Source organism: Balaenoptera acutorostrata, chromosome 7 (genome assembly GCF_949987535.1).
Source record: "Balaenoptera acutorostrata chromosome 7, mBalAcu1.1, whole genome shotgun sequence".
Classification (NCBI taxonomy): Eukaryota; Metazoa; Chordata; class Mammalia; order Artiodactyla; family Balaenopteridae; genus Balaenoptera; species Balaenoptera acutorostrata.
The window spans coordinates 81,979,659-82,006,050 of NC_080070.1; the positions used below are offsets into that span (position 1 = coordinate 81,979,659).

The following is a 26,392-nucleotide window of genomic DNA, read 5'->3' on the forward strand; positions in this document are numbered from 1 at the left end:
CGAAATGAAGGTAAAATGTATGTCTTTACAATCACAACCTCTATAAACATAAGTGAATGTGCTGGCTCATTTCTTGAATTCGTCCCAACTGTGTAGAAACTTACTCCTTTTGCATATTCCTGTGCCTAAAGAATATCTGTAATTTCTTATCCAGGTTAAGAATGCTGTGCTTTCTCGTTTGGCAGAATGCCAAGTATCCACATGCTGACTGTTGCTTCTGGCCATTAACTGCTAGTTGCTAAAGAGCTATTTGAATACTTGCTTATGGTTTCCTCAAAACAAACAAACAAAAAAATCAAAAAAAAGAAGAAAAAAAATGTCCTCTTCAATTCCCCATTGACATTCTTCCCCTTAGAAATCTGATTTGACCATGCTGGTATCAATGTCCCTGTTTTGCCACCAAGGAAACTCACAGTACTGTCATGGATGCTAGCAAATGCAAATGAACAGATTCAGAACGCAGTTTTCTTTTTTCCTTCATATGTCAGAAACCACCTTCTTTTTTTTTTTTAAACATCTTTATTGGCGTATAATTGCTTTACAATGGTGTGTTAGTTTCTGCTTTATAACAAAGTGAATCAGTTATACATATACATATGTTCCCATATCTCTTCCCTCTTGCGTCTCCCTCGCTCCCACCCTCCCTATCCCACCCCTCTAGGTGGTCACAGACCACCGAGCTGATCTCCTTGTGCTATGCGGCTGCTTCCCACTAGCTATCTATTTTACGTTTGGTAGTGTATATATGTCCATGCCACTCTCTCACTTTGTCACAGCTTACCCTTCCCCCTCCCCATATCCTCAAGTCCATGCTCTAGTAGGTCTGTGTCTTTATTCCTGTCTTACCCCTAGGTTCTTCATGACTTTTTTTTTTCTTAGATTCCATATATATGTGTTAGCATACGGTATTTGTTTTTCTCTTTCTGACTTACTTCACTCTGTATGACGACTCTAGGTCCATCCACCTCACTACAAATACCTCCATTTCATTTCTTTTTATGGCTGAGTAATATTCCATTGTATATATGTGCCACATCTTCTTTATCCATTCATCCGATGATGGACACTTAGGTTGCTTCCACGTCCTGGCTATTGTAAATAGAGCTGCAATGAACATTTTGGTACATGACTCTTTTTGAATTATGGTTTTCTCAGGGTATATGCCCAATAGTGGGATTGCTGGGTCATATGGTAGTTCTATTTTTAGTTTTTTAAGGAACCTCCATACTGTTCCCCATAGTGGCTGTATCAATTTACATTCCCACCAACAGTGCAAAAGGGTTCCCTTTTCTCCACACCCTCTCCAGCATTTATTGTTTCTAGATTTTTTGATGATGGCCATTCTGACCAGTGTGAGATGATATCTCATTGTAGTTTTGATTTGCATTTCTCTAATGATTAATGACGTTGAGCATTCTTTCATGTGTTTGTTGGCAATCTGTATATCTTCTTTGGAGAAATGTCTATTTAGGTCTTCTGCCCATTTTTGGATTGGGTTGTTTTTTTTTTTTTTTTTGTTATTGAGCTGCATGAGCTGCTTGTAAATTTTGGAGATTAATCCTTTGTCAGTTGCTTCATTTGCAAATATTTTCTCCCATTCTGAGGGTTGTCTTTTGGTCTTGAGAAACCACCTTCTTGACATTGATAGCTAATGCTAGCTATTTGCCAAAGCAAAAACAAACAGAAAGTCCAAACAACTACATAACTAATAAAAGGACCTGCTTTTCCTGATTTCGTTCAGCATCCTACACAGACCGTGAATGTGAACTGGGAGGTTGGAACCTATGGACCATTCTTATCCATCCTCATCCTCCCAAGTGCATTTTGTTTCTCTTTGCAATTATGCATGTCATAGTCACTCTGTGAAATAGTGCAAAAGTAGAATGATTTTCTAACAAAATGATGCAGTTCAGTTATAAAATGAGGTAGTTAAATCCATCTTTAGCCATGTCTTTTCCATGAGACGAATATGTTTCACATTATTCAGATTCGTACACATTTACAACATAAATAGGAGAAATGCTTGAGCAAGACTTAAGGGCATGAAAAACTCTGAATTTTTCCTACTAAACAATTAAAATCAGTATTTACAACATGGTGAGTAAAAACTCTAATCTATTAATAATACCATCTATGAACTAAGCTCTTGATAAGGTTGATAAAATATTAAGGCAATGAAGTATGTTTCACTAAAACTTCCAACTGGAGTTTGTATTGTAAAAAAAGGAGTTGTGTAGAAAAGTATTTTACTTATGCATTTTAACTTAGATTATTTACAATGGGTTTGTTTTTGTATTGCCAAGGTCAAATGATTGTTTTATTTTCTTTCCTACAAACTAGTTGAGAGTAGACACAGTCTTCTGGGGCTGAAACTATTGGGGACAAATACTAGAAGATAGAGTCCCTGTGTTCCTGGATTAAAATGATTAAATATAGGCTTTTTGAGGAACAAAAACTCAAAGAACTCTGCTATTCATATAAATGCCAACAGTGTTTTCTTCCTTTTGATATTTTCTCCCTGAAGCATTTTCGAAAAATCAGAATCTTATCCTGAGGTGTTTTTTTTAATTGCATTTCATAGTTTTTTAAAATTTGAACACTAAAAGTTTTAGATTTATTCACTTGTTAATTAACTCATTATGCCATTCTTTGATTCAACAAATGCTTATTGAGCATTTTCTGTATTCCAGACACTCTACAAGATATTGGTGACAAAAGAATATAATAAGACACATCAAGAAGTCTGCATTCTAGTGAGGAATAATGTCAAACACAGGAGACAAACTATAGTAGGATGAGAAATATGATAGGCATGGGGGCTATGGTGGTAGTAGGAGCTACTAAACTAACACAAGTTTGGTTAGGGAAGGCTTCATGGAGAAAGTGGGCCGTGGCCAGGTAAATGGGAGGTGAAGTGGGAAGTGGGGGGAGGTGCAGAATTGTAGGCAAAGAACATACAAACCAAAAAAAAGGGCAGCAGAGAGAACAGAAAAGCTTGGCAACCTCAGGAAATCACTTGTACACCTCTCTGATTCTCCAAATAACCGAGGCAGTGAGATTCCGAACAGTTTTGCCCCAAACAGTAGGTTTGGGGCTGGGAGCTTAGTTTGCCAGATTTCCAGTGTAGAATTGTTTCCACTCTTCTTGTATCTGTACACAGAGACTATTGTTGAACATGACAGTGATAAGTTACATTCACCTGCCAAAATACCCTGCAGATATGTGTTTTATTTTTTAATTATAACCAACTAACATTAACATAACATCAGCTACCATCAGAAACCAGTGCTATAACAATGAAACATAATATATGGCATACAAGTCAAACTGGTTATTTATATTCAGAATATCAAAATAGGTACCAGTAAACTTTATGAGCAAGCTAATACATTTATTAAATATCATATCTGCATAGACATAGAAAACTAAAAATTTGAGTAGTTCTGTTCTTATCATTGAAAATCTAAAACATATTTTACTATTTGTATGAAACTTTTTTTAATCTGTGAAAATATGAATTATCCAGATATTATTTTTTGCTCTATACAATACCAAAATATTCATTCACAAATTGTCTCTATACCAAATAGCTATAATTTTAAAGTTTTCAACTAGAAACTATGTATTTGCCATAAATAGTATCAATTATAATAATGTTGATTATTTTTGCTCATTTAATTACTGTTAGTTAACTTTGTGCCTAAAGCTTTATTCTCATTTATTATTTTTCATTAAAGTGTTTATTTTTTCTTAGGAAAGTATTTTACCAAACATCATTATTATCTATTACTATAAATTTATTTTGTTCTTCACACTGATAATAAAATATGAAAGGAGAATCTTTCCCTTCTGAGGAAGATCTAATGTTTCCAACACAAACACGTTTGGTTCAGTTTACATAGCATATAGTTTTTAGCACCTGTCTAGTAGCTTCTTTGAAGTTTAAGTCATACAGTTCATATTGTATTATTTGAATTGTTCACAAACTATTTTCTTTTATCTGGATACAAAAAGGGAAACTGGGTAAAATTGGTACTATATCATCTTTTCCTTTTTGCAGATAACCTGCCCTGGATGTATATTATTTGGTATCATATGGCTCCATCTAGTGGCTGCAAGGGGAACTTTTTTGTTAAATTTGTTAAATTTGTAGAATTGATTACGTAGAACTTGGAAACAGTGTTCAAATTGGGATAAGTGCAAGAAAATTGATGTGAACTAAAATAAAGATTATTTTTCCAAAGTAATATTTTCATATATAAAAGTTCTGTAAATATTTTAGGAAACTGAATTACATTAAATATTAAAAACTTAAGAAATATAAAACTGTCATGATTTTAAAGAAATCTTTTTTTTGTACCCATTATGAATTAAACATTCAGTCCAGTCCATATTAGAAAAATAAGTTCTGTTTAGGACAGTTTTACAAAATGGCCTTTTTCTTTTATTACTGTATTTTATTGAAGTATAGTTGATTTATATATATATATTCTTTTTCAGACTCTTTTCCATTATAGGTTATTACAAGATATTGATAATAGTTCCCTGTGCTATACAGTAGATCCTGTTGTTTGTCCATTTTATGTATAGTATTATGTATCTATTAATCCCAGATTCCCAATTTATTCTACCCCTCCCTTTCTCCTTTGGTAACCATAAGTTTGTTTTCTATGTCTGTGAGTCTATTTCTGTTTTGTGAATAAGTTCATTTGTATCATTTTTTTTTTAGATTCCACATGTAAGTGATAACACATGATATTTGTCTTTCTGTGTCTGACTTACTTCAATTAGCATGGAAATCTCTAGGTCCATCCATGTAAGATGGCCTTTATATTTTTATGGAAACTATAACCAAGTACAATTGTTTTTTTTTAATTTCAGAACAACCCTTGCTCTGGTGGTTCAATAGTCAACTAACTCTTTTGTGCGTGAACTCGTTCATTTCTGCCATAGAGTTGATGATCTCCAAGGCCTTTTAATGAATTCAACATGACTCTCTTTTATCTATGTTCAAGTAGTACGGATTGAACCCCACATATGGTTCATATCCCTAACCACTGAATATATTTTATCCCAAAATACTCTTTTTCCACATGGATATAAAACTTCTGGTGAAGACAGCGCTGATTGAATTTGATACAAATTATGTTGTTCTTCCCCCCTTCTAGTTTCAAAGAATATGCTTAAATAAGAGTTCTGATATAACTCTTCTCTACCAAATTTTATTTTCTTAAGTCCAGATATAAAGCATCTTTATTTTTTGGTTTTTGTTATTTTCCTTATCATATTTCTCATTCAGCATGCATTGAATATACAGGATGAACTCAACAAATACAGCTCCTTTTTTAATTTGTTGTCTTGAAAATTTTCAAATACACAGAAAAATTGAAAGAGGAGTAAAAATTTATAGCATTTACGTTGGCCCACCAACTGTTAATATTTTACCACATTTGCCTCTGTCTCTCCTGTCTGTCTGTCTCTCTCTGTCTCGCTTATATAATATATATAGTTTAAAAGTTAATTCCTTTGCGAAAGACCTGGATTTTATTTATTTGTATCTTGTATAGTTTTTAAGTATCCATAGTGGGTTTTGTGAACCAAAAAAACCATTTATGGTTACTTGTCTTTTTGTAAATGAAGAATAGTTTATTATAGTAACATTTATCAAAACTTAGTTTTCTTGTTTTTAAATTCAATGTATATTTCACCTTTCTTTTTCTAAATCTAAATCTAACAAAAGCAATTATCTTTACTTTTGAAAAATTGTTAGTTATCTCAAGGTGGAAATAAACTTCTTACAGTGATCCTATTTACAACTCAGTTGATTACTTTCTCAAATTTTAAACCATACAAATATATTTAATCTGTTCAAGTTTTTTAAAGTTTTAAAGATCTTACCTTAAAGTTGAAACAATTTTTAAATCTAATCAATAAAATTTATAAATATGACACTCAAGTTTTGTTTAATTCTGTTTAGATACTTGGTCAAATTTTTATACTGTAACTTTAATAATTCTAATTCTAAAATTGAGTATACAATTAAATTTATTATATTGGAAATCCAATTAATTTGAATTCTCTTAAAAAAAGCACTTTAAATACCACTTGGACACATATGTACACATTCCAGATTTAACAGAAAGGCATTAATACCTTGAGTATACTTTTAGTATACTCGTCTATATTTTAAAACCGGACCACAGTTAAGTGACACTCATTAAGAAAATAATTTTGTCACCCTAAACTGAGGTTGCTATATCCAGTGATCTGTTGCTATCATCTGCTTCTTGGCCAGAGATTTTAGCCCAGGACAGGATTTGAGCCTCATATGCCCAGGACAATCCTTCTGGCCTCACTGAGGAGCACACCAGTTACCTTTTGTTGTCAGTTCGACAAAAGAGGACCCCAAGTTCCTGTGCTTGAGAGGTTTTGGTCTTTCTGGAGGTCTAGTTATATCATTATGTTATTTTTCTTTTTGTTAATTATTTTTTCTCTTCTTGTGAGCAATTTTAATGTCTTTCTTTCTGGCTGGCCCCAAAAATATGTTGTCATGGCTTGAGATCCTGCATACGTTTGTGTATTCCTTGGTCTGATTTAAGTCTGTGACCTTCACCACATGTTGCAGCTAACTTCATTCGTTCTGTTGACTGCCTGATTAAATTATGGACTCTTTCTGTCATTTCTGTCTAAATAAGCCACACACTTACAAATTAAATGACAACTAATTGGATTATATACAGCTGTGTCAGACTTTGTGGTTCCTGCATTAAAATCATGTTGATGGAAGCAATTTCTTACTACAAGAAGAATGTGAGTTAGCTGACTCACATATAATACCAGTACTAATACTAATACCAATACTAATACTAATACCCTGATGATATGAAGGTTAAAAGAAGTTTATTAAAATACCATAAAGCCAGGTTATTTATCAAATACTCATGTAGGCCTTAGTATATGCCAGCTACTCTGCTAAATGCTTTACTCTGAGCAACACTTCTGAGTGCTATTCCCCTATTCGTAAACGTGGAAACTGAGGCGCAGAGAGGTTAAGCAATTTGCCCAAGTTCACACATCTAGTAAGTGGCAGAGTCACAATTCAAACCCTGGCCGTCTGCCTGTACCATGTATGCTCTTAGCAGTAGTATCCGTTTCACTAGGCCGTATACACGGGAAACCTGGATATGTTTATTGTAATTGTGGTTTTATACATTTTCATCAGACCCAGAAATGAATACTGACTTATCTGATGTTTTCATGCAGGTAGTGAATTGTTTGCTGGACTCTACAGTGACTACTGGGGCAGAGACGCTGCCATTTTCAGGAGCCTGGGGCGACTGGCTCATATCCGCACTGAGCACGATGACGAGCGCCTGTTGAAAGGTAGGATTGAGGAGAAAAGCGTATGTAAATCAGAACTGAAAGCAAGTCCAGAGCTCACGGGAAACTTGCCATTTTGATAATGATAACAATACAAATGTAATTTATAGTTTTCACAAATTTCAGGGTTTTTTTCCTTAGCAGTAGTCCCGAACTAAAATAGTATATATGATATATGTATATCATTTTATAGCAGAGTGGATCAGCTTTATTATACAACCAGATTACCCTCATAGCAATAGTTAGAAATCAGGACTTAAATGAACAAGGCAAATATATGAAAAGTGAAAACTCCTTTCATCCAATAAGTTGCTTTGTTTTCTCTTGTCAGTTGGTATAATTTTGCATGAATTGATTGCTTTGCTTTGTTTGTTTTTATAGGATCACATTGTACTTGAGAGACAAATGAAATTCTAGGAGAATCACTAGGCATTCATTTACATAGAATCCTTTGTAAGGAATCATGTTTATATTTTGGCACATTGGTATATCTAGGGACTAAAGTCATTTTATAGTGAGTGGTTTCATTATTTTCAGCCTTTTTATTAAGCTTTAGAGTGCATAATCATTATTGGCAGCATTTTATCATTAAAATATTTGACATTCCGTATCAGTCAAAGGTCATTCCCTCAGATCCCTTTGATTACAAATACAAAAACTTAAACTGGTCTTCCATGAGCTGGACTGGTAGATAATTTATGAATTAAAAAATAATGATAGACTTCTTTGCTAAAATATTTTACATATATTATATTGACTTTAATATATGCCTCCCATATATATATGGGAGGAAATTTATGGAGATTATAATCGTGCTGCTCCTAATCTGTTCTTCTTTGAATTCATTTCAGGTCTATAATGTATGCTATTTGAAATTGATTTATTTCCCTCCAACTCAGTTAAATTCTAAATACCCTAACATTTCTTAAAAATTGTTGATTTGCACAGAATATGGAGATAGCTACATGATTGTAATGTTTAGTACAAAATTTCAAGGTAAATATATTAACTTATTTTGTTGTAATAGTTATTTCATTTTCCTCTATTTTTTTACTTCTCTAGAACCAAAATTTGTAGGTTCGTACATGATCCCTGACAATGAAGACCGAGATGACAACAAAGTGTATTTCTTTTTTACGGAGAAGGCCCTGGAGGCAGAAAACAATGCCCAGGCAATTTACACCAGAGTGGGGCGACTCTGCGTGGTGAGGACCGCCTTCCTCTCTCACTAAGCTTGCCTAACTCACAATTAATGGTCAGACCTTTGTTCATTTTATAGTAGGTTTCTACTGTAAAGTATTTTCTTCTATTCTGTTAGGCTCCCTAAAATTGGTATTTACTATCTAGTCTTCAGACTTCATATCTACTGAAAGTTTAATCTGAAAAGAGCTTTGCATTTTGTGTGATTTTCTCCATTTTCAAAGCCCTACTAAGAAATGGCCTATAATTAGGCTATATTTCTTCCTACACAGAAGTTTGAGCTCCATTTTTAAAAGTTAATTTCACCAAAATCTTGCTAGTTTCTTTAATCCACATTCTAAATAATTTACATAAGCATGTTTCAACAATTCAGATGGTTGATTCTGCAGGAAAAACATATATAGTTTGTTGGGCATAGTCAGATAGGTTGTTTTGTGAACATTCATCACCAACTGAAGTGGCCATATATATTGAGAGAATGCTAATAGTATTATAAATGTGAAGTTATTTTGATATTTAAGAAGGTACTTGAATAAATTTAAGAAGATGTTTATATGTATGTTCAGTATATACGTATGTGTATATATATTCGCATATACACACATACGTATTTTGTGTGTGTGTGCAAATATATATGCCTGTTATGTGTATGTGTGCTTGTGTGTTTGTATTTCAAGGCTTTTTCCCTAAATAAGAAAAAGAAGTGGATGCTTCTGTACTTCTGAGCTAAGCGGATTATTTATCAATAAAATAATAATAAACATTACTGTATCATAAAACTTACTACTTTATTTAGGAAAGTGTACTCTACTCTCTACTAACATTGTTTAATGCCTGGAAACTGTATTTAATGGGCCAGGGTGAAAGTACACTGACAAGGCAGAATGTGCAAACCTAAAGAAAAAGTTTATGGGGAATTGCATCTTTAATATTATTTGAAGATTATGCTCAAATTTTCCTATTAAATAAAAGAAGTATAACTCTTGCCATCTGCAGGTTTAATAATACAAAATCTGTTGTTGGTAAAAGTTCTCTGGGTACCCATTTACCTGCTTTCTGTTTTTTACAGAACGATGTAGGAGGACAGAGAATACTAGTGAACAAGTGGAGCACTTTCCTGAAAGCTAGACTGGTTTGCTCAGTACCAGGAATGAATGGAATTGATACATATTTTGATGAATTAGGTAAATATTATTGGGAGAGTTAAATTTTCCTCTTCGATATATATGCTTCTTTGTATAACCCTCATTGTTTCTAGCACATATGGAAAATTTGCTTTCTGCAGTAATTGACTTCTATCTAACTTAGAGCGAGTTTCTATTCTTTTCATCTTGGCCAGGTCCACGAATGGGACAAGGGAGTTGCGGGAACAGAAAGACCCTCTCTTGTTAGTTTAGAGTCGGCGCCTCTAGTTCCCTCCTTGAGGCCCAGCTCAAAGTCATCTTGAACAGTCATCAGTCTCACTATGTTGTGATTTGGTCATTGTCATATGACTGTATATGGAAATTTATATCTTAAAATCTATCATGGGTTCTAAACTATTTTATGTCAATGTATTTTCTTCACATGCAACGAGGTCTAAACATATTAAGTAACATAATGGTCTTTAATGTTTCAGAGGATGTTTTTTTGCTGCATACCAGAGATCATAAGAACCCAGTGATATTTGGACTCTTCAACACTACCAGGTGAGAAATTTATATGGTCAGTCAAAACATCATGAAACAAAGGAAGCCAAACCCCTTCACCATATATGCAATTGAAAATACTATTGACCAATGTGTTATTCTCACTTTCTATACTTTATAAATCACCAATTTCTCTTCGTTCTCCTGTGTCTGCAGTTGTACTTTGATGTTTAAAGCCACAATCTCAATCCAGATCCTTATTTATTTTTGTTTGAAGTACCAGCATCCTCCTACGCTCAGTGTCCTAAGTTCTTCCCTCTCTGATCTACAACAGAATGATTTTTTTTTCCTCATACAGTTTTTAAGGTACTAGTTCCATGCTATAGAGTCTAGGATAATTCTTTCAATCATCATATGCAATTGTCCAAGTCAGGCTTTCAAGGCTCTCTATCAACTATTCCCCATTCAGGATTGAAAGTTTTTCCTCTAAGTTCCCGCCGACTCTGCTTTTGACAAGATAATACCTTGTCAGAATCCCAGTGTCTGCTTTCCCTGTGACTGTGATTTTATTTATCTACTTTCCCTTCTAACACTGATTTATATCAGTTTTTCCAATACTTGTTAATTGCCATCTTCATGAAACACTCCTTGATTCGTTAATCACAGAGCGCTTGGCTCACTCCTTTACTCTGGTTGTCTTGCTCCTATGTAGATTCTTAGAGAACACACATTTATGATTTACCCTCTGAGTTTTAAATTTTAAAAAGGTGCTCAAGTTTAGGGCTTATGATCTAGTATTTTTCTCTTTTATGCTTTTGTATTTTGTATCCATTGAAGAGTGCTGGAAAAATGAATCAAATATTTCATGTGTGTTGATACATGAATGAAAAAATGTTACTAGAATCAGTTTTGGTTGAAAGCTTATACATATAATTTCCTGAGTGTCTTTCCAAATAAGGCAGAGTGGAGATGATATGGCTGGAATGAGAAATAAAGAACATACTTCAATTCTCTTGACAGGAAAAGAACGATATTACTCAGTTCCTCGTTTGCATTGCATTGGCCTTAAACTGTTCTATAGCCATGTATACCTTGTTTGTTTGGGATCTCTCCACATAGTTTTTGTTTACTTTTTCAGCAGGTAGTTTATTACGCTCACTTTGAAAAAAAAATAATAAAGCTCTTTCAATAAGTATCCTGCTATTGTAAGGAGACCTTTTCTTCAGCACAGAAACATGGAAACAATTTTGCTATCAGTTATTCCATGATGCGAGGAGATGTTAATGTACATTGGTAGCTATCACAGTCCCTGGAAAATCCCTAACCTCTTTTTACACTTCATCTTCTGCCTTATGCCAGTGAAGAATTTGTACACTGCATGATAAATCCATGGCTTTATATGATAAATATAAGCTATAGGATAATCAGTATAGATTTTTTTTTTTTTTTTTTTTTTTTAAATATTTATTTATTTATTTATGGCTGTGTTGGGTCTTCGTTTCTGTGCGAGGGCTTTCTCCAGTTGTGGCAAGCGGGGGCCACTCTTCATCGCGGTGCGCGGGCCTCTCACTATCGTGGCCTCTCCTGTTGCGGAGCACAGGCTCCAGATGCGCAGGCTCAGTAATTGTGGCTCACGGGCCTAGTTGCTCCGTGGCATGTGGGATCCTCCCAGACCAGGGCTCGAACCCGTGTCCCCTGCATTGGCAGGCGGATTCTCAACCACTGCGCCACCAGGGAAGCCCGAGTATAGATTTTTTTATGGGTTATAATGATCAGTTTATAAGCTGCTTTCATAAATGATAGCATGATGGATCTGTCTGAGATTTCAAAGGCAAGACATTATTTTCTTCCATAATTTCAATTTTGACTGTTCAATTTATACGTAATTGTGAGAAAAAGGCTTGCCAGCTGTTACCTGATGTAAAGGTTGATATCGTAGCGTGGTGATCAAAGGTTTACTGCCACGTTAGTTGGAAGACTATCTCTGGTTTTCTCACTGTTGCAGGCATTTCCAATTGCTTCAAGGTGTGTTATAAGATGTGCGAATTGCTGTTCTCAGTAACATAACTGCTGTTCTACAGGTGTCTCAGAATGTAGGCAATGTTACACTTACAGAAAACTTTGCATTTTGCAAAGCACTTTCACAAACTAATTATTTTAATTCTCACAATAAGGAGGCTACGGAAGTGTTAGAATTCATTCATATTATGCCACATTAAGAAATGCAGCCAGATCTTTAAAACAAATCATTCTAAAATGTCCTTTTGCAGAATCTTATGCCCCCAATAAAGCTTGCTGTAGTTAGTCAACTACTGTCTTTATCTGCAACAAGTAGAAATTTTTATCAAAAAAATAATTTCAGTTGCCAGTAGTTCTGCAGGTAAAGAATCTGAGTTTTGTAGAATGTAAGTCTTTTTCTCAAAATTAATCTGGTGCAGCCCAGTAAACCTTTCCACTGTAGCACTGTTTTCAGTGACCTGAAGGAAGGAATATACAGCAAGCTTATTAATGTTTCCGTGACCCCAAGCTAAAGAATGAAACAAAGCCCCAAATTTTCTTTAGACTTTAAATTGTTCTTCAGATCATATACACTAAGAGAAGTAATAAAATTTGAATAAAATTTATAGCAATATTAACAGCATGGAGAATAGGAAAACACTGTCTACTTGGAAGAGAGGACAACGTACAAGGAGATAAAGCCTTCCTCAACTTGGGAATGAATCTTTAAAATATTAAGGCCAAATCTTCCTTAATAAAAAATGTAAAAACACAAAAGAATCTGAAAAAGAATATGTGTGTGTATATATATATATGTATATATATGTGTATATGTGTGTGTGTGTGTATAATTATGTGTGTGTGTATATATATATATATAAAACTGAATCACTGTGCTGTACACCTGAAACTAACACAGCATTGTAAATCAACTATACTTCAATAAAAAAAAAATAAGATTTAACTGGAAACAATGAAGTGACACAACTGCTTTTGTGATTCTAACAATGTCATTTTCAATTTATTATAATAAATAGGCAAAAAATGGTAAATTTTGGAGTTTCCATACTTGAAATATTGCAATAGTTAATATCTCTAGAATTTCCTATGCTTAAGAGATTGCAAGTCTTTTATCCAAAAGACTTCATCCTTATCTATGTTGTCTGCGGGGCTTGACTCGGTGACCTCCTAGTCTGTTCCAGAATAGTAACTTATCTTTTTTTTTTTTTAGTAATATATTTAGAGGGCATGCTATATGTGTCTATCACATGTCCAGTATCCGGGCAGCCTTTAATGGACCATATGCACATAAGGAAGGACCTGAATACCACTGGTCACTCTATGAAGGAAAAGTCCCTTATCCAAGACCTGGTTCTGTAAGTTTAGGCATTTAACAAAGTATTCTTATTTTTTAAAGACTCTTTTAGTAATATTCTGTTCATTGTTTCAGATGCTTTACTAAATTAGCATGAAATAGTTAAATTCAACACCTAAAAATATGCTTGATTTCTTGCAAGGTAAAGAAATATTACTTCTTACATCAAGATGTATGCTTGTTATTTAATGAAAAGAATATAATCTAGCATTATAGACTATATATTATTGCTGATATTTTAGCTATCTATGTAGCTCTCACTAAAATTTTATTTTTAAGGGTACTGGTGAATACAGAAATATCCAGTGAAATGAGCATCATATTCCTCTCAGCCTCTTCAGAAGAATTAGTGCCACATGTGATTTCCGAGCAAGAGAATGTTACCAAATTTTTATATTATAATATTTGAGTCAGGCTCTCAGTTCCCTAGGCCAGATTTTCTCCCTACTTCTCACTTTAACATGTCAAGGGGAAGCTTTTTCTCTGGCTCTTCAGAATTCTGAGCACCCCATTTGCCATCCTTGCTGGCCTTCTGGAGGAAAAGTGACAATACAGCTGTGTTGCTAGAGAATAAGAAGTTCCACCGTTTGCCTCTTAACTGATACTACTAAGATTCTCCCTAACTAGCCATTCAAACTTTGTGCTTTTAATTGCACACATGATGATGATTATGATGAGGATGATTTTGTATCATATGTCCCGTACACAACTAGGTTGGGAAAGTGTAGCATCAATTGTATCTGCTGTCCATGGAGAACAAATACTGAACTTGTCATGCAAGTCACCGTGTACACTATTATGAGCAGCTGGTGAAAACCCAACACTAGGCTGATTCCACAAGTGCTTGCAAGTCGAGTAGAAACCATTTTTGCAGAGCCAAAATTCAAAGTGGAAACAAAGCTTACCTACATTAACAAGTGTAAGGCTTTACCATTACAATCACTCTCTCTCACTAGCTTAGAATTATTACTTACAGTAAGACATAAAGTATATTTTATTTCACTCTTATTGATTGAAATTACAATTTAAATGGAGAAAACCCACTCCTGTGGCTTTGCTGGAAATGCTTCTTGAAACCACATGGTATTAAAGGAGATTTGGAGGAAGTGACTGGTTACTGAACTGCTTCCAGGCTGGTCCACAATGTTTCCAATTATATATCATGAAAGTACACTCAAGTGAAAAATTCATGCCAAACTGAGAAATATGGCCCAAATTTTTAAAACAAACCATTAAAAATGCCCTCTTTGCAGAATCTGATTACTAAACTACTGTATTTATACTCTGAAGTGGAAAATTTTTATCAAGGTCATCATTGCAATTGCTGCTGGTTCTGGAGGAAAATATGTGAAATGAGGGAGCGCTTAATAACAAGCATGAATCAACGCAGTTAAAGGTGTTCCAAGAAGTAACTTAGGTACTGTTGAACATTTATTTTTAGAGTCAGTGATTTAAGAATTGAGACACATTATGGCAAATATTTCTGGTTTTCTCAATTTATTGTGTCTAATTCATACAAAAATAATATAAATTCATACAGATTACAGTAGAACAGAGAGGGTTTTTTCCTTATTTAACAATGATGGAATTTGAATAGGTTTCAGTGTTACAGCACTAAAATTCTGTAGTCAGTGAGCCAATTGGAACCATCACCAATCATAGTATCAATAATGGGAAAGCTATTGTGCAGTTGTGATTCTTAATTTGGGGGGAAGATTTAGCACAATAAAGAGTCTCTTTGCTTTGCTATAAACAATATATTGTTCATAGCAAATTAAAATTTAATTTACAAATATGAAAAATAAATTTTAGAAGCAGGAAAAATAATTAGAATATTTATAATGTTATACGTTTGTATTACCTCTAGACTATACCAATATTACATATACTTTACTTTTTCAGGATTTCACTACTATCTGTCTATTTCTACTGCTGCATGTTTGAAATAATTCAGTCTCTCTATGCAATTTTTAATGCAGATTTTATTTCTGTAATGAAGAATATATGGTTACTAAATATTGCTAAATGCACAGTTGATTAACTGAACATACCCAGTTTTTGTCATTTTTTTCATAATTGAGTATAAATTTGCTCTTTAGATTTCAGGGGAAAAAAATTCATCCGTTTGTATTTCAGTGTGCCAGCAAAGTGAATGGAGGGAGGTACGGAACCACCAAAGACTACCCTGATGATGCCATCAGATTTGCAAGAAGCCATCCACTTATGTACCAGCCCATAAAACCTGCCCATAAAAAACCAATACTGGTGAAAACAGATGGAAAGTATAACCTGAAGCAAATAGCAGTGGATCGAGTGGAAGCCGAGGATGGCCAATATGATGTCTTGTTCATTGGGACAGGTAAAGAGATTAGAGACTACTCAGAGAGACATTTAAATTGAACCTTAAAAACAATAACATTATTACATTAAAAAAAACCCCACCTATCAACAAAACCCTGGTTGACCCACATTGGCTCATTTACATACTACCTGTCTACTGCAATGGAAGAGAAGATTTGGAGCAGTTACAGCACATAATTCCTGATACATGGTCAACACTTAATACATTTGAACAAATGAATACATAAAGGAACGAGTAATTGATGTTAACAAACAATGAATAAACAATGTTGGTTCCAAAAAGAACTCATAGAGGAAGTAGGGTGCTATACAAGGATAGTTCTCCTGTTACTCCCCCAGGTCCACTGCTACCTTTGGCTGTTCAACAAGGTCTCAAGATTTTTCAGTCTTTGGGTGAGGTTTAGGTAATTTCACCTAAATCTGTAATCTCAACTATGCTTATCAGGTCCCGTCAGAAGTCAACCATGCGTACCAAACAAGACAAGTGTTACACATAATGGAGATAAAATTTTAGACCAATGCTATAATATCCTGCATTAATAAAGTGTAATAAATATGCTAAAAGTGAATATTTCAAATAAATTTGTAATTTCAGTTAATGCTATGCATTAGATCTAGCTTGTGGAAGAGAACTTGGAATCTTTTAGCATCCAGGGTAATATGTATCAAATTCTGTCAAGTACTTTAAAATTATATAGTCATTTAAAGGATCTTTAAAATGATCATTTCTTTTTTTTTCATATGCATCATAGTAATTGCTACAGCAGATCCTATTTAGAAGAGGAAACATTCTACCATACTTAACTTTAATCATTGACATATTCTAAAGAGACATTGCATATGCCCAAATCAGGAATTGGGATATAGTATTAATATTGGTGCTTGAGCTTTTCCAGTCATGCTTTCTGAAAAATCAAAGATTTAAGTAAGGAGATATTAATCGGATTTCCAGAAATTGATCTCTGGTGCAGGCTGTATTTTATTCATTTATTTTAGGAGGTTAGTAATGTGCTCTACACTGTGGGTTCAAGATTAACAAAGCATCAGATTTCTTTAACAAAGTTAAAGTTACCTGGCCATGAATTCACTTATAGTGATATCCAACAGAGTTAAAAAAAAAAAAAAAGAATTCCATAAGCAAGAGTAATATTTGATAAAGTTAATCATAGAAAAAAGTATGTTATTTTTAAATGAGAAGTCATATATAAGTCCAAGAATGTTTTCAGAAATACTTTTTTATTAGATTGACCAAAGCTATTTGAGAGAATTCCAGAAATATCAGGTATATACTTACACTCTCTTGTAACCTATGTTTAACTTAAAGATATTGTTATATTGAACCACAGTTTTTCAGCACAAAGAGCATATTTGATAAATGTGTGATGAGTACAGCATTGGAAAATCCCACAAAATAGTTATTTTTCCCCAAATTTATCAGACACTTGCTTTAATGCTATATAGACCTTATTGCAAAATCACTGGTTGCAAATTGATAATTTGAGTTTCATCTTTGCCTTTTACTCTATATAATAATTGTGGGATATTTATAATGTGTGCTTGATATGATAATTTTTGTTCCTTTTAATGTATGATACCAGGTAATTGTTATTAGTTTTATTTTAATCAAATTTTATTAACCCAACCGCAAGATTTCATAATTTTTAAACAAATTGCTTAAATACCATAGAAACTCTTGGATCAGAACCTCCAACATGCTTTTTTTCCCTAAGTTATTTCTAGCCACTACACCAAATCTTTCTTACAAGCAAATTAGTGTCTTATTAAATTTTTCATTAGAAATAACAAGCTCAGAATATCAGGAATAATAAAAATAATGTGGAGTTTTAAAAGGTGAATATAAATTTATAAAATTATTGATAATTATGGAAGCTAAATGGTTTGTACAGGAGGACTCATCATACTATTCTCTCAATAGTGTATGCTTGAAATTTTTATTAAAAGTGTATATAACCAAATTTGTGGTTACTGGAGGTGAGGGGTGGGAGAATTGGATGAAGGTTGTCAAAGATACATACTTCCAGTTATGAGATAAATATGTACTAAGGATATAATGTACACCATGATTAATATAATTAACAGTGCTGTATGTTATACGTGAAACTTTTTAAGAGAGTAAATTCTAGGAGTTCTCATCACAAGGAAAAAAATTCTTTTTATTTTGTGTCTATATGAGATGATGGATGTTCACTTATTGTGATAATCATTTCATGATGTATGTAAGTCAAATAATTATGCTGTATGCCTTAAACTTATACAGTGCTGTATGTCAATTATATCTCATTAAAACTGGAAGGAAAAAATAAAAGTATATATAGATATAAACATATTCTATCTATATGCCTATCTATCTATATTTATATTTATATATATATATATATATATATATATATATAAATATATATATAAATTTCCATAGTGTGTTGCTTGGAAGGTTCCATAAGATTAAAGGTATAGTTTCTTACAGGGAAGGTAGCTTTAGGTAAAAAATTTTCTTTTATCATACATCACAGAAGAAGCTAGAATAATTTGCCATCTGTCTTATACTTCATTAATTCCAAAAGACATTTTGATTTCTGAACCTTTAACTGGATTTTTGAATCAAATTTTTGAAACAATGAATATGAATATATAAGTAGTCATATTGTTTGCACTAGCAATGATTAAATGTTTTGTACATCTAGATTTCAAATCTTATTTGAATTTATAGTCTCTCCATGGTTTTTACTTGTTTGAAAACCAGATTGTGACAAAGCTTCTAGTTTATCTCTTTTGTTTTCTCACAGATAATGGAATCGTGCTGAAAGTAATCACGATTTATAATCAAGAAACAGAATCAATGGAAGAAGTAATTCTAGAAGAACTTCAGATATTCAAGGTATTTTTAGTAAAAAATATAGCCAACATTTATGTATTACAGACAGTTGCAAGTGAGTTATAAATAGGAAAAACATTACATCAGTTTTTTTCTAACAGGTATATTGTGAATTCAGAATGAATTGAAGAATGATTTAAAATTCTGATACATCTGTTTGATTGTCATAGACTGTTCAGACGAAGAGGCCAGTATTTACCGAGCATGAAAAGAATTTCATTGTATGAACTGTGACATAAAGAAAAGACACTTATCCCACAAATGAATTCTAGAATCATTATTGCAATGTATCATCTTGAACAAATTTACTATCGATATAGACAGTGAAAAAATAGCAGTAGATTTCATGTTGTGGACTTTGTGGTATGGTAAGTAGACTGCTTTTTTATGGCGTGCAGTTTACACAGAGAATTTACTAAAAGAGAGAAAACTACAAAACGATAATGGAAAGATTAGACATGACACAAACAATTGTACATATTCACACACAGACACACACAAACACACACACACAGTAAGTCTCAACATTTGTGGCACTTACCGTCTTTGAAGTCACCCTGAATGCTGAATTAATTAGTAATCATTGCTCCTAGGGGAGCTATAGGGTTAGGTTCCTGAGAGTCTCTAGTCACGACATTTTTGTCAACTTTTCGATACATAACCTTGTTTTATGTGTGTTTCTGTTTAAAGACACCTTAGTTAGTATACATAGTTGATTACTTAACATTGAACTTATGGCTAACAGCACTATAACTAATGCCTGAACAAGGCTTATTTAAAACATGTTTTCTTCATAAGGCACGTCGCAGTCTTTTGGAGCTTAGGAACACGAGACAGCACTTCAGCACTATGCTTAGGGGCCTTTTAATCAGCACAATCACTAACAAAAAGCACAACAGTATGAAAATGGGGCACTAAATAGACCATGAAAAGGATACCTGTTTACAATATGAGAGCTGAAACAAGAAGGCAGGGTGTCACCTTGAACGACGTCATCTGGGAATGTACACGTTGGGCAACTCAAGAGTTTTTGCCATTCTGAGCACACACGTCTGTGAATGACCGCGAAACACCACAAGTATTGATATTGGAGTTACAAATAAATTTTGGCAAGTAAGCAAATGTGCAAGAACACAATCTGCAAGTAATGAAGATTGTGTATGTAGGTGATGAATGTAGATGAAAACATTTTTGATGAGAAACAGTGTATTTCACGTTGGCTCTTCTGGAGATTAGATTCCCCATAGCTATGCACAAAGTTAACCACATTCTTATCTCAACCAGAGCAGCTATGCTTTTGTTTATTTTGCATATTGGACCTCTGTAAGATTTCATTTCACGTTAGGAATCATATCTCTCATATTAACCACATTCATCACAATGTCTTGTTCATATAAACCCTTAAGAAACATTGTGTTCTGAATGAATAAATGCATGCCTGCATAAATGGTCTGTAGTTTAAAATATTTTAAAAGATTTAATAGAGAGGATCAGTTTTTCTCTTTCAAAAAGTAATTGTTTGAAGGGTAATTATCCACAGAGCGGATCCCATTTGCCTATGGCTTCTCCACTTGCAGAATTGACTGAGTTTGTGGTGTCCTTAGAGACACTGTCGTCTCAGTCACCATACCTAGAATTGCACATAGGCTCTCAGACTATCCTGTAGATTCATCCTTCCTCTGGTGCAATTCTAAGACAGTGATGATGACAGTGCATCTTTTTCAAAGCGTTCTGGGTTCATGGAGATTGAACTCTAACAGAAAAGTATTTTGTTTAGGCCTGGGTTAAAACAATGAAAGATCACATGGTTTATTGGCAATAAGACCTATTCAAAGACGTAAGTGTTTTACTTCTAATGGTTCAACTTTCTTTATAAGAAAGAACACTCTGACCTTATTATTTTATTTAAGGATATTTGAGTTTCCAGAGCATGAGTAATATTCAAATGCAAACACAAAAATTGTAATCCAGAGACAAACTATAAGATGCTTAGATTATTCACTACTTTTCTCATGCACATTTTGTCCTACTCTACTAGAAAATATTTTTTAAAAGAAGGCTATATTTTATTTAAGTGTATTTTCCTTTTGATTTACTAAAATGAAAGCTGTAGACTGCTTGGCAGGAAACAACTCACATACCTAGTATGATTTCAGGTAATTTATAACCACACTAAGGTATGTTTCTATATTTTTATTCCTAAAAAGGAAACATATTTTTTTAATTTTTCAGGATCCAGTTCCTATTATTTCTATGGAGATTTCATCAAAGAGAGTAAGTTGTATGTGTGTGTGTGTGTGTGTGTGTGTGTGTGTGTGTGTTCTATACATCAGATAAGGTCAAAAGATAGAAAGCTTAAGTATGTGTGCTTATATATTAACAAGTTACAGTTTTATTCTGACAAAAATACATAGTGGTTTACAGGTAATAGATTTCTGCATTTTCTGTTTTTAGAAAGATAGAAAAGAGTAGGTTTACCTCTACAACCATGATAGGACCTTATTCCATGATTTTTATTTGGTAATGTTTTTGCAAAAAACAATGGTAATGATGGTAATACAAAAGAGTGTACAATGAAACACAAACCTCTTTTCTACTTTACTGGAACCAGCTTCTGGTGTAAATTTCTTCAGAAGTAGTTGTTGCATATATTGCCTCATTTATTTATAAATAACCGTTTATGTTTACGCAAATGGGAACATGTGATGTTGATTGTTCTGCTACTTCTACTTTTTACTTAATAACATATCTTACAGTTTATTCCACATCATTCTATATGTATCTACATCACTTTTCTACATGTTATATGTCAATGTGCACTGTTGGTGGGAATGTAAATTGGTGCAGCCACTATGGAAAACAGAATGGAGGTTCCTCAAAAAATTAAAAATAGAACTGCCATATGATCTAGCAATTCTACTTCTGGGTATTTATCCAAAGGAAACAAAAACACTAACTCAAGAAGGTATATGCACCCCCATGTTCATTGAAGGATTGTTTACAATAGCCAAGACATGGAAATGAACTAAGTGTCCATCTATGAATGACTGTATAAATAAATTATATATGTATATATATATACACACACACACACACCCCCACATACATATATACATACATATATATACACACAATGGAGTATTATTCAGCCATAAAAAAGGAAGAAATCCTCCCATTTGTGACAACATGAATAAACCTTGAGGGCATTATGCTAAGTGAAATAAGTCAGAGAAAGACAAATACCATATAATCTCACTTATATGTGAACTATTGGCAAACAACAACAGCAGCAACAAAAACAAGCTCATAGATACAGAGAGCAGATTGGTAGTTACCAGAGGCAGGGGGCTGGGTGAAATGGGTGAAGGTTATCAAAAGGTGCAAACTTTTAGTTATAAAATAAGTAAGTCCCGGTGATATAATGTACAGCATGGTGATTATAGTTAACAATACTGTATTGTGTATTTGAAAGCTGCTAAGAGAGTAGATCTTAAAAGTTTTCATCACAAAAAAAATTTGTAGGTTTGTAGTGTGTGATGAGGGCGGTGAAGTAGACTGATTGTGATCATTTCACAATATATACAAATATCGAATCATTATGTTATACAGCTGAAACTAATATAATGTTATATGTCAGTTGTATCTCAATTAAAAATGCAAAAAAGACCATTTACTTTTCCAGTCTCTTACTGGACATTCCTATAGATCTTTTAAAAAGACCTACAATGTTAGATGACAAAAGACTCTACTTAGATAATGAAAAAAATAGTCAACTTCTTGAGATTTTTGTCAGCCTTGCTCTAGCAATTTTATTACTCATGCATCCAAGCCTGTAAAAGTGTTTCAGATCTTGGAGAAAATGAAAGTATCAGTGTTCCATTATCTGTCTTGAGTAACTGCAGTCATTTAAGTGAGTATCCACAGAGGCGATTGTGTAGGAATGTGAAAATCCAGGTGTAAGAGCTCAGTGAGAATTCTGTCCATTTCTACCAGTGGCCTCTCTCTTCCTTGATGTCTGTAGCAACAGCTCTATATTGGATCTGCTTCTGCCGTGGCCCAAGTCAGATTCCATCAGTGTGACATGTATGGAAGTGCTTGTGCAGACTGCTGCCTGGCTCGAGACCCTTACTGCGCCTGGGATGGCATATCCTGCTCCCGGTATTACCCAACAGGCACACATGCAAAACGGTGAGACAGAGTCTTCCATGGAATCTTTCCCTGATTTAGAGAAACAAACCTAACACTATTTTCTTTTTGTACCCATTCTATGAAAATAACCGTGGTTTTTTTTTGCTTGTTTGTTTCTTTTTAGTGATTTTTCATTTATTCCAAAGTAACTTTGTTTTTTTTGTTTTTATATTGGAGTATAGTTGATTTACAATGTTGTGTTTATTTCAGGTGTACAGCAACTTGATTCAGGTGTACATAGACTTTAGGTATATCTATTCTTTTTCAGATTCCTTTCCCATGTAGGTTATTACAGAGTATTGAGTAGAGTTCCCTGTGCTATACAGTAGGTCCTTGTTGATTATCTATTTTATATATAGTAATGTTTATACGTTAATCCCAACCTCCTAATCATCATAGTCCTATTTTGTTCATAATATAAGTTTTGAAAACTCCACATTTTACTGAAAAATAACTCCCATTAATTATTGTGTAGAGCCTGGGCTGAGCAGGCTGCCGGGGTTTTATTTTTCCTCCGGGTTTGAATCAGCTCTTCCCCCTCCTGAAACTTTTGCTGCAAGACATGAAACCAGTTTAGATAAACGTAAAATGTGGAAATGGCTAGCCACCCCACACATGAGGAATTCAAAGACTTAAAAGGAAAATAAATAAATAAATTCTAAAATACATCCTGCATTTGCCCTGTGTCCTCCCGACCAGCTGGTCTTCATTTATTTCATTTTGAAAGTGAATATTTTAACTCCTAGGCAAATGCATGACCTGTATAATTAATGAAATGTGTGATTTAATTCAACACAAATGAAAGGTACTTAAAGACCTCCAAACTCTAATATCTACAATTCAGTGGGGTCATTGCCACTTGTTAGAGGAGGTAAATCCTGGGATTCTTTGAACAGGAGACCTTGAGGTACAGAAAGTATTTTAAAGAATAAGGATCTTTCTTCACTCAAGTCAGAAGAAATTGTGCATTCTTTGGGGAGAAAAATAAGGGAAAATATTTTTATTATAGAATAAGCAATTATCTTTTTCACTTGATAAAGTGACTAAAGATAATATAAAGCAAAAATATAGACTCATATACAGTTTCCCTACTGAAAAGCAACTTTTATTAATTTCATTTACTCTTGCTCTTTCACTTTGGGCTACTTTTCTTTAAACCTTTTTCAAAATCGAATTTAATGTAATTTAATACAGTTGTTATTTTTCTAAGTTTACATGTATAGTAGAATCTCATTTTTAAAAAAACTTAGTCACTAATTCAAATTTTTGTTAATTTGACCTTAGCTAAGTTAACATTCCATTGAGTGTTTAAAGGTATACTAAGCAGATAGTAAAAAGATGCTTTGAGAGGGCATTTGTGAACTTTATAATTTACCAACTGTATTAAAGAATAGAGTGAGTTAATTGATTTTGTACAAGTGCTTATTGATAGTTGAAAACAATTCTTGAGGAATATAGCCATGTTATTAATTGAAAATATTGTTTTATGATTTATTCACTCATTCAGCCAGTTTCTGTACTGTGTTCAAGGGGTATGAAGAAACAATCACAGCCCCCTGTCTGTAGGAAATCAGAACCTGAAGTGGAGAATGGAATTGTAAATAGGGATGATAGCTCACCACTAAGCACTTAGTATGTGTAAGGTACTGGACTAAGTGCAATACACATAACACATTATTTAATTCTCAAAAGAACCCAACCTTTGAGCTCAGTCTTAAAGGTAGAGATATAAGGAGATTCCAGCTAAAGAGAATTAATTGTTTGTACAGAGGCACAGAATGTTCTGGGAAAGCCGTGTAGTTCCATAGGTTAGGAGTGAAGTGGTAGGATCTAAGGGCAGAAAGGTAGTTTTACCAAAAGTAACAAAGTTATTTACCCTGTTGTTTTTAGCAACAATCAATATGTTTACAAGCCTTGCATCAAATACTTCCGAATAGCAAGGTTTTGTATTAGGCATGCAAGAGCGATGAAGAATTTTAACTGAGCAGTTTCCATAGCTAAGTATGTCTTGGTATACAGTGCATCTTGTAAGATTGTACATGCACAAGTTTGTAAGATAGTATTTAAAAGGGTGGACAAAAAGAGTTATTTAGAAAAAGTTAAATGAGGGCAAAATCATAGACAGGAAGGAGTGAGACGCTGGAGTCAGGAGCCATACTCAAGTGAATTAGTTCAGTTCAGTGACATGTAATGCAGATCCTCCAGTAGTGTCACTCTTGTGAACCGTCACCCACCCCTGGAGGAGAACTTTTTGGATAAGTTCCAGACATAAAGGGAAAATAGTTTGCTTTTATAGCAGATCGTTTTTGCTTCAGATCTGACTAGCAGCAGAAATTGAAAACTGGTCATTAAAATAAATACTCTTCTGTTCACGGAGTGAAAATGAGTCAACAGAGGAAAAACATTACTTCGCAATTCAAACCACTTGTTTAAAATAGTCTTCCAAAATACACTATAATTTCTAGAGCTAGGTCTTTTTCTTCCCCCTTGCTCTTGTATTCTGTCTATTTCCAGCATTCTCTTTAAAAGTTTCCAAGAGGCAAGAAATATAAGAAAAATATGCGACTTTGAGAATAAAAGACAACTTTGCTTAACCTTTCTAAAACTCTTGCTTTTAATACACTCTTTTTTAAATGCTGAAGTAAAGAACAGCTCTTTTAGGATAGTATAAAATGAACTGAAACTTTATTGGAGAATGTGATATCTTTCTTTTTAAATGCATGTTTCCAGTGATTTTAAACAAAATTTTTGTACATCTATCCACAGTGCTTATCTAGTATTAGCTGATTGTAGTTCCCTTTATTCTCACATCATCTGTATAATAAATATGATACAATATCATTTCTGCAAAGTGGAACCTATTTCCCATTTCACTGATTTATTCCTGTTCCATTATTCATTATTGCTCAGCAGGCTTGGGATTCCCAATACCAAAGCAATACTCAATGAAGTGAGGAATTAACAACAGCCTTTTATTCTCATCTAGAGCTGCTATCAGTTGTATAATAGATGTTAACGCTAGTATAAAATAATATAGAGGCATAAAACTTTTAAATTTTGCTCCTTACTTTTCTGTCAATGTTTATTTTCAGTTTAGCTCAGTAGAATGATCCATGTGGCAGTTTTAATCTTAACTTTGTAAAATCTCAGGTCTTTAGGTCAGGTTTTCTAATCAACAGTCTATCTTTTTTTAAACATGCTTTCGCACACAGGTCATAATCCTAAAAATCGATTGGAAATATTCATCTGTCCTAGCTTTCAATATAGGGAAATACTTAAATGGTTGTTTAAGCATTGAGTTCTTAACTAGGATCTGAACTCATGTGTGAGAAAGCACTCCATCTCTTGAAATAACTTTCCAATATCACT

General features: G+C 33.6%; 1 protein-coding gene across 1 annotated transcript in view; it reads left to right on the forward strand.

Annotated features, from left to right (window-relative positions):
• Positions 1 to 26,392, forward strand: part of SEMA3E (semaphorin 3E) — a 266,308-nt gene that overhangs the window by 218,193 nt on the left and 21,723 nt on the right. The window contains exons 6-14 of the mRNA XM_007170272.2: positions 7,264 to 7,383; positions 8,443 to 8,585; positions 9,650 to 9,764; positions 10,199 to 10,268; positions 13,438 to 13,582; positions 15,718 to 15,940; positions 18,747 to 18,838; positions 21,068 to 21,109; positions 22,857 to 23,023. Coding sequence (XP_007170334.1) covers positions 7,264 to 7,383; positions 8,443 to 8,585; positions 9,650 to 9,764; positions 10,199 to 10,268; positions 13,438 to 13,582; positions 15,718 to 15,940; positions 18,747 to 18,838; positions 21,068 to 21,109; positions 22,857 to 23,023 — 1,117 coding nt within the window. The remainder of the gene's footprint in view (positions 1 to 7,263; positions 7,384 to 8,442; positions 8,586 to 9,649; positions 9,765 to 10,198; positions 10,269 to 13,437; positions 13,583 to 15,717; positions 15,941 to 18,746; positions 18,839 to 21,067; positions 21,110 to 22,856; positions 23,024 to 26,392) is intronic.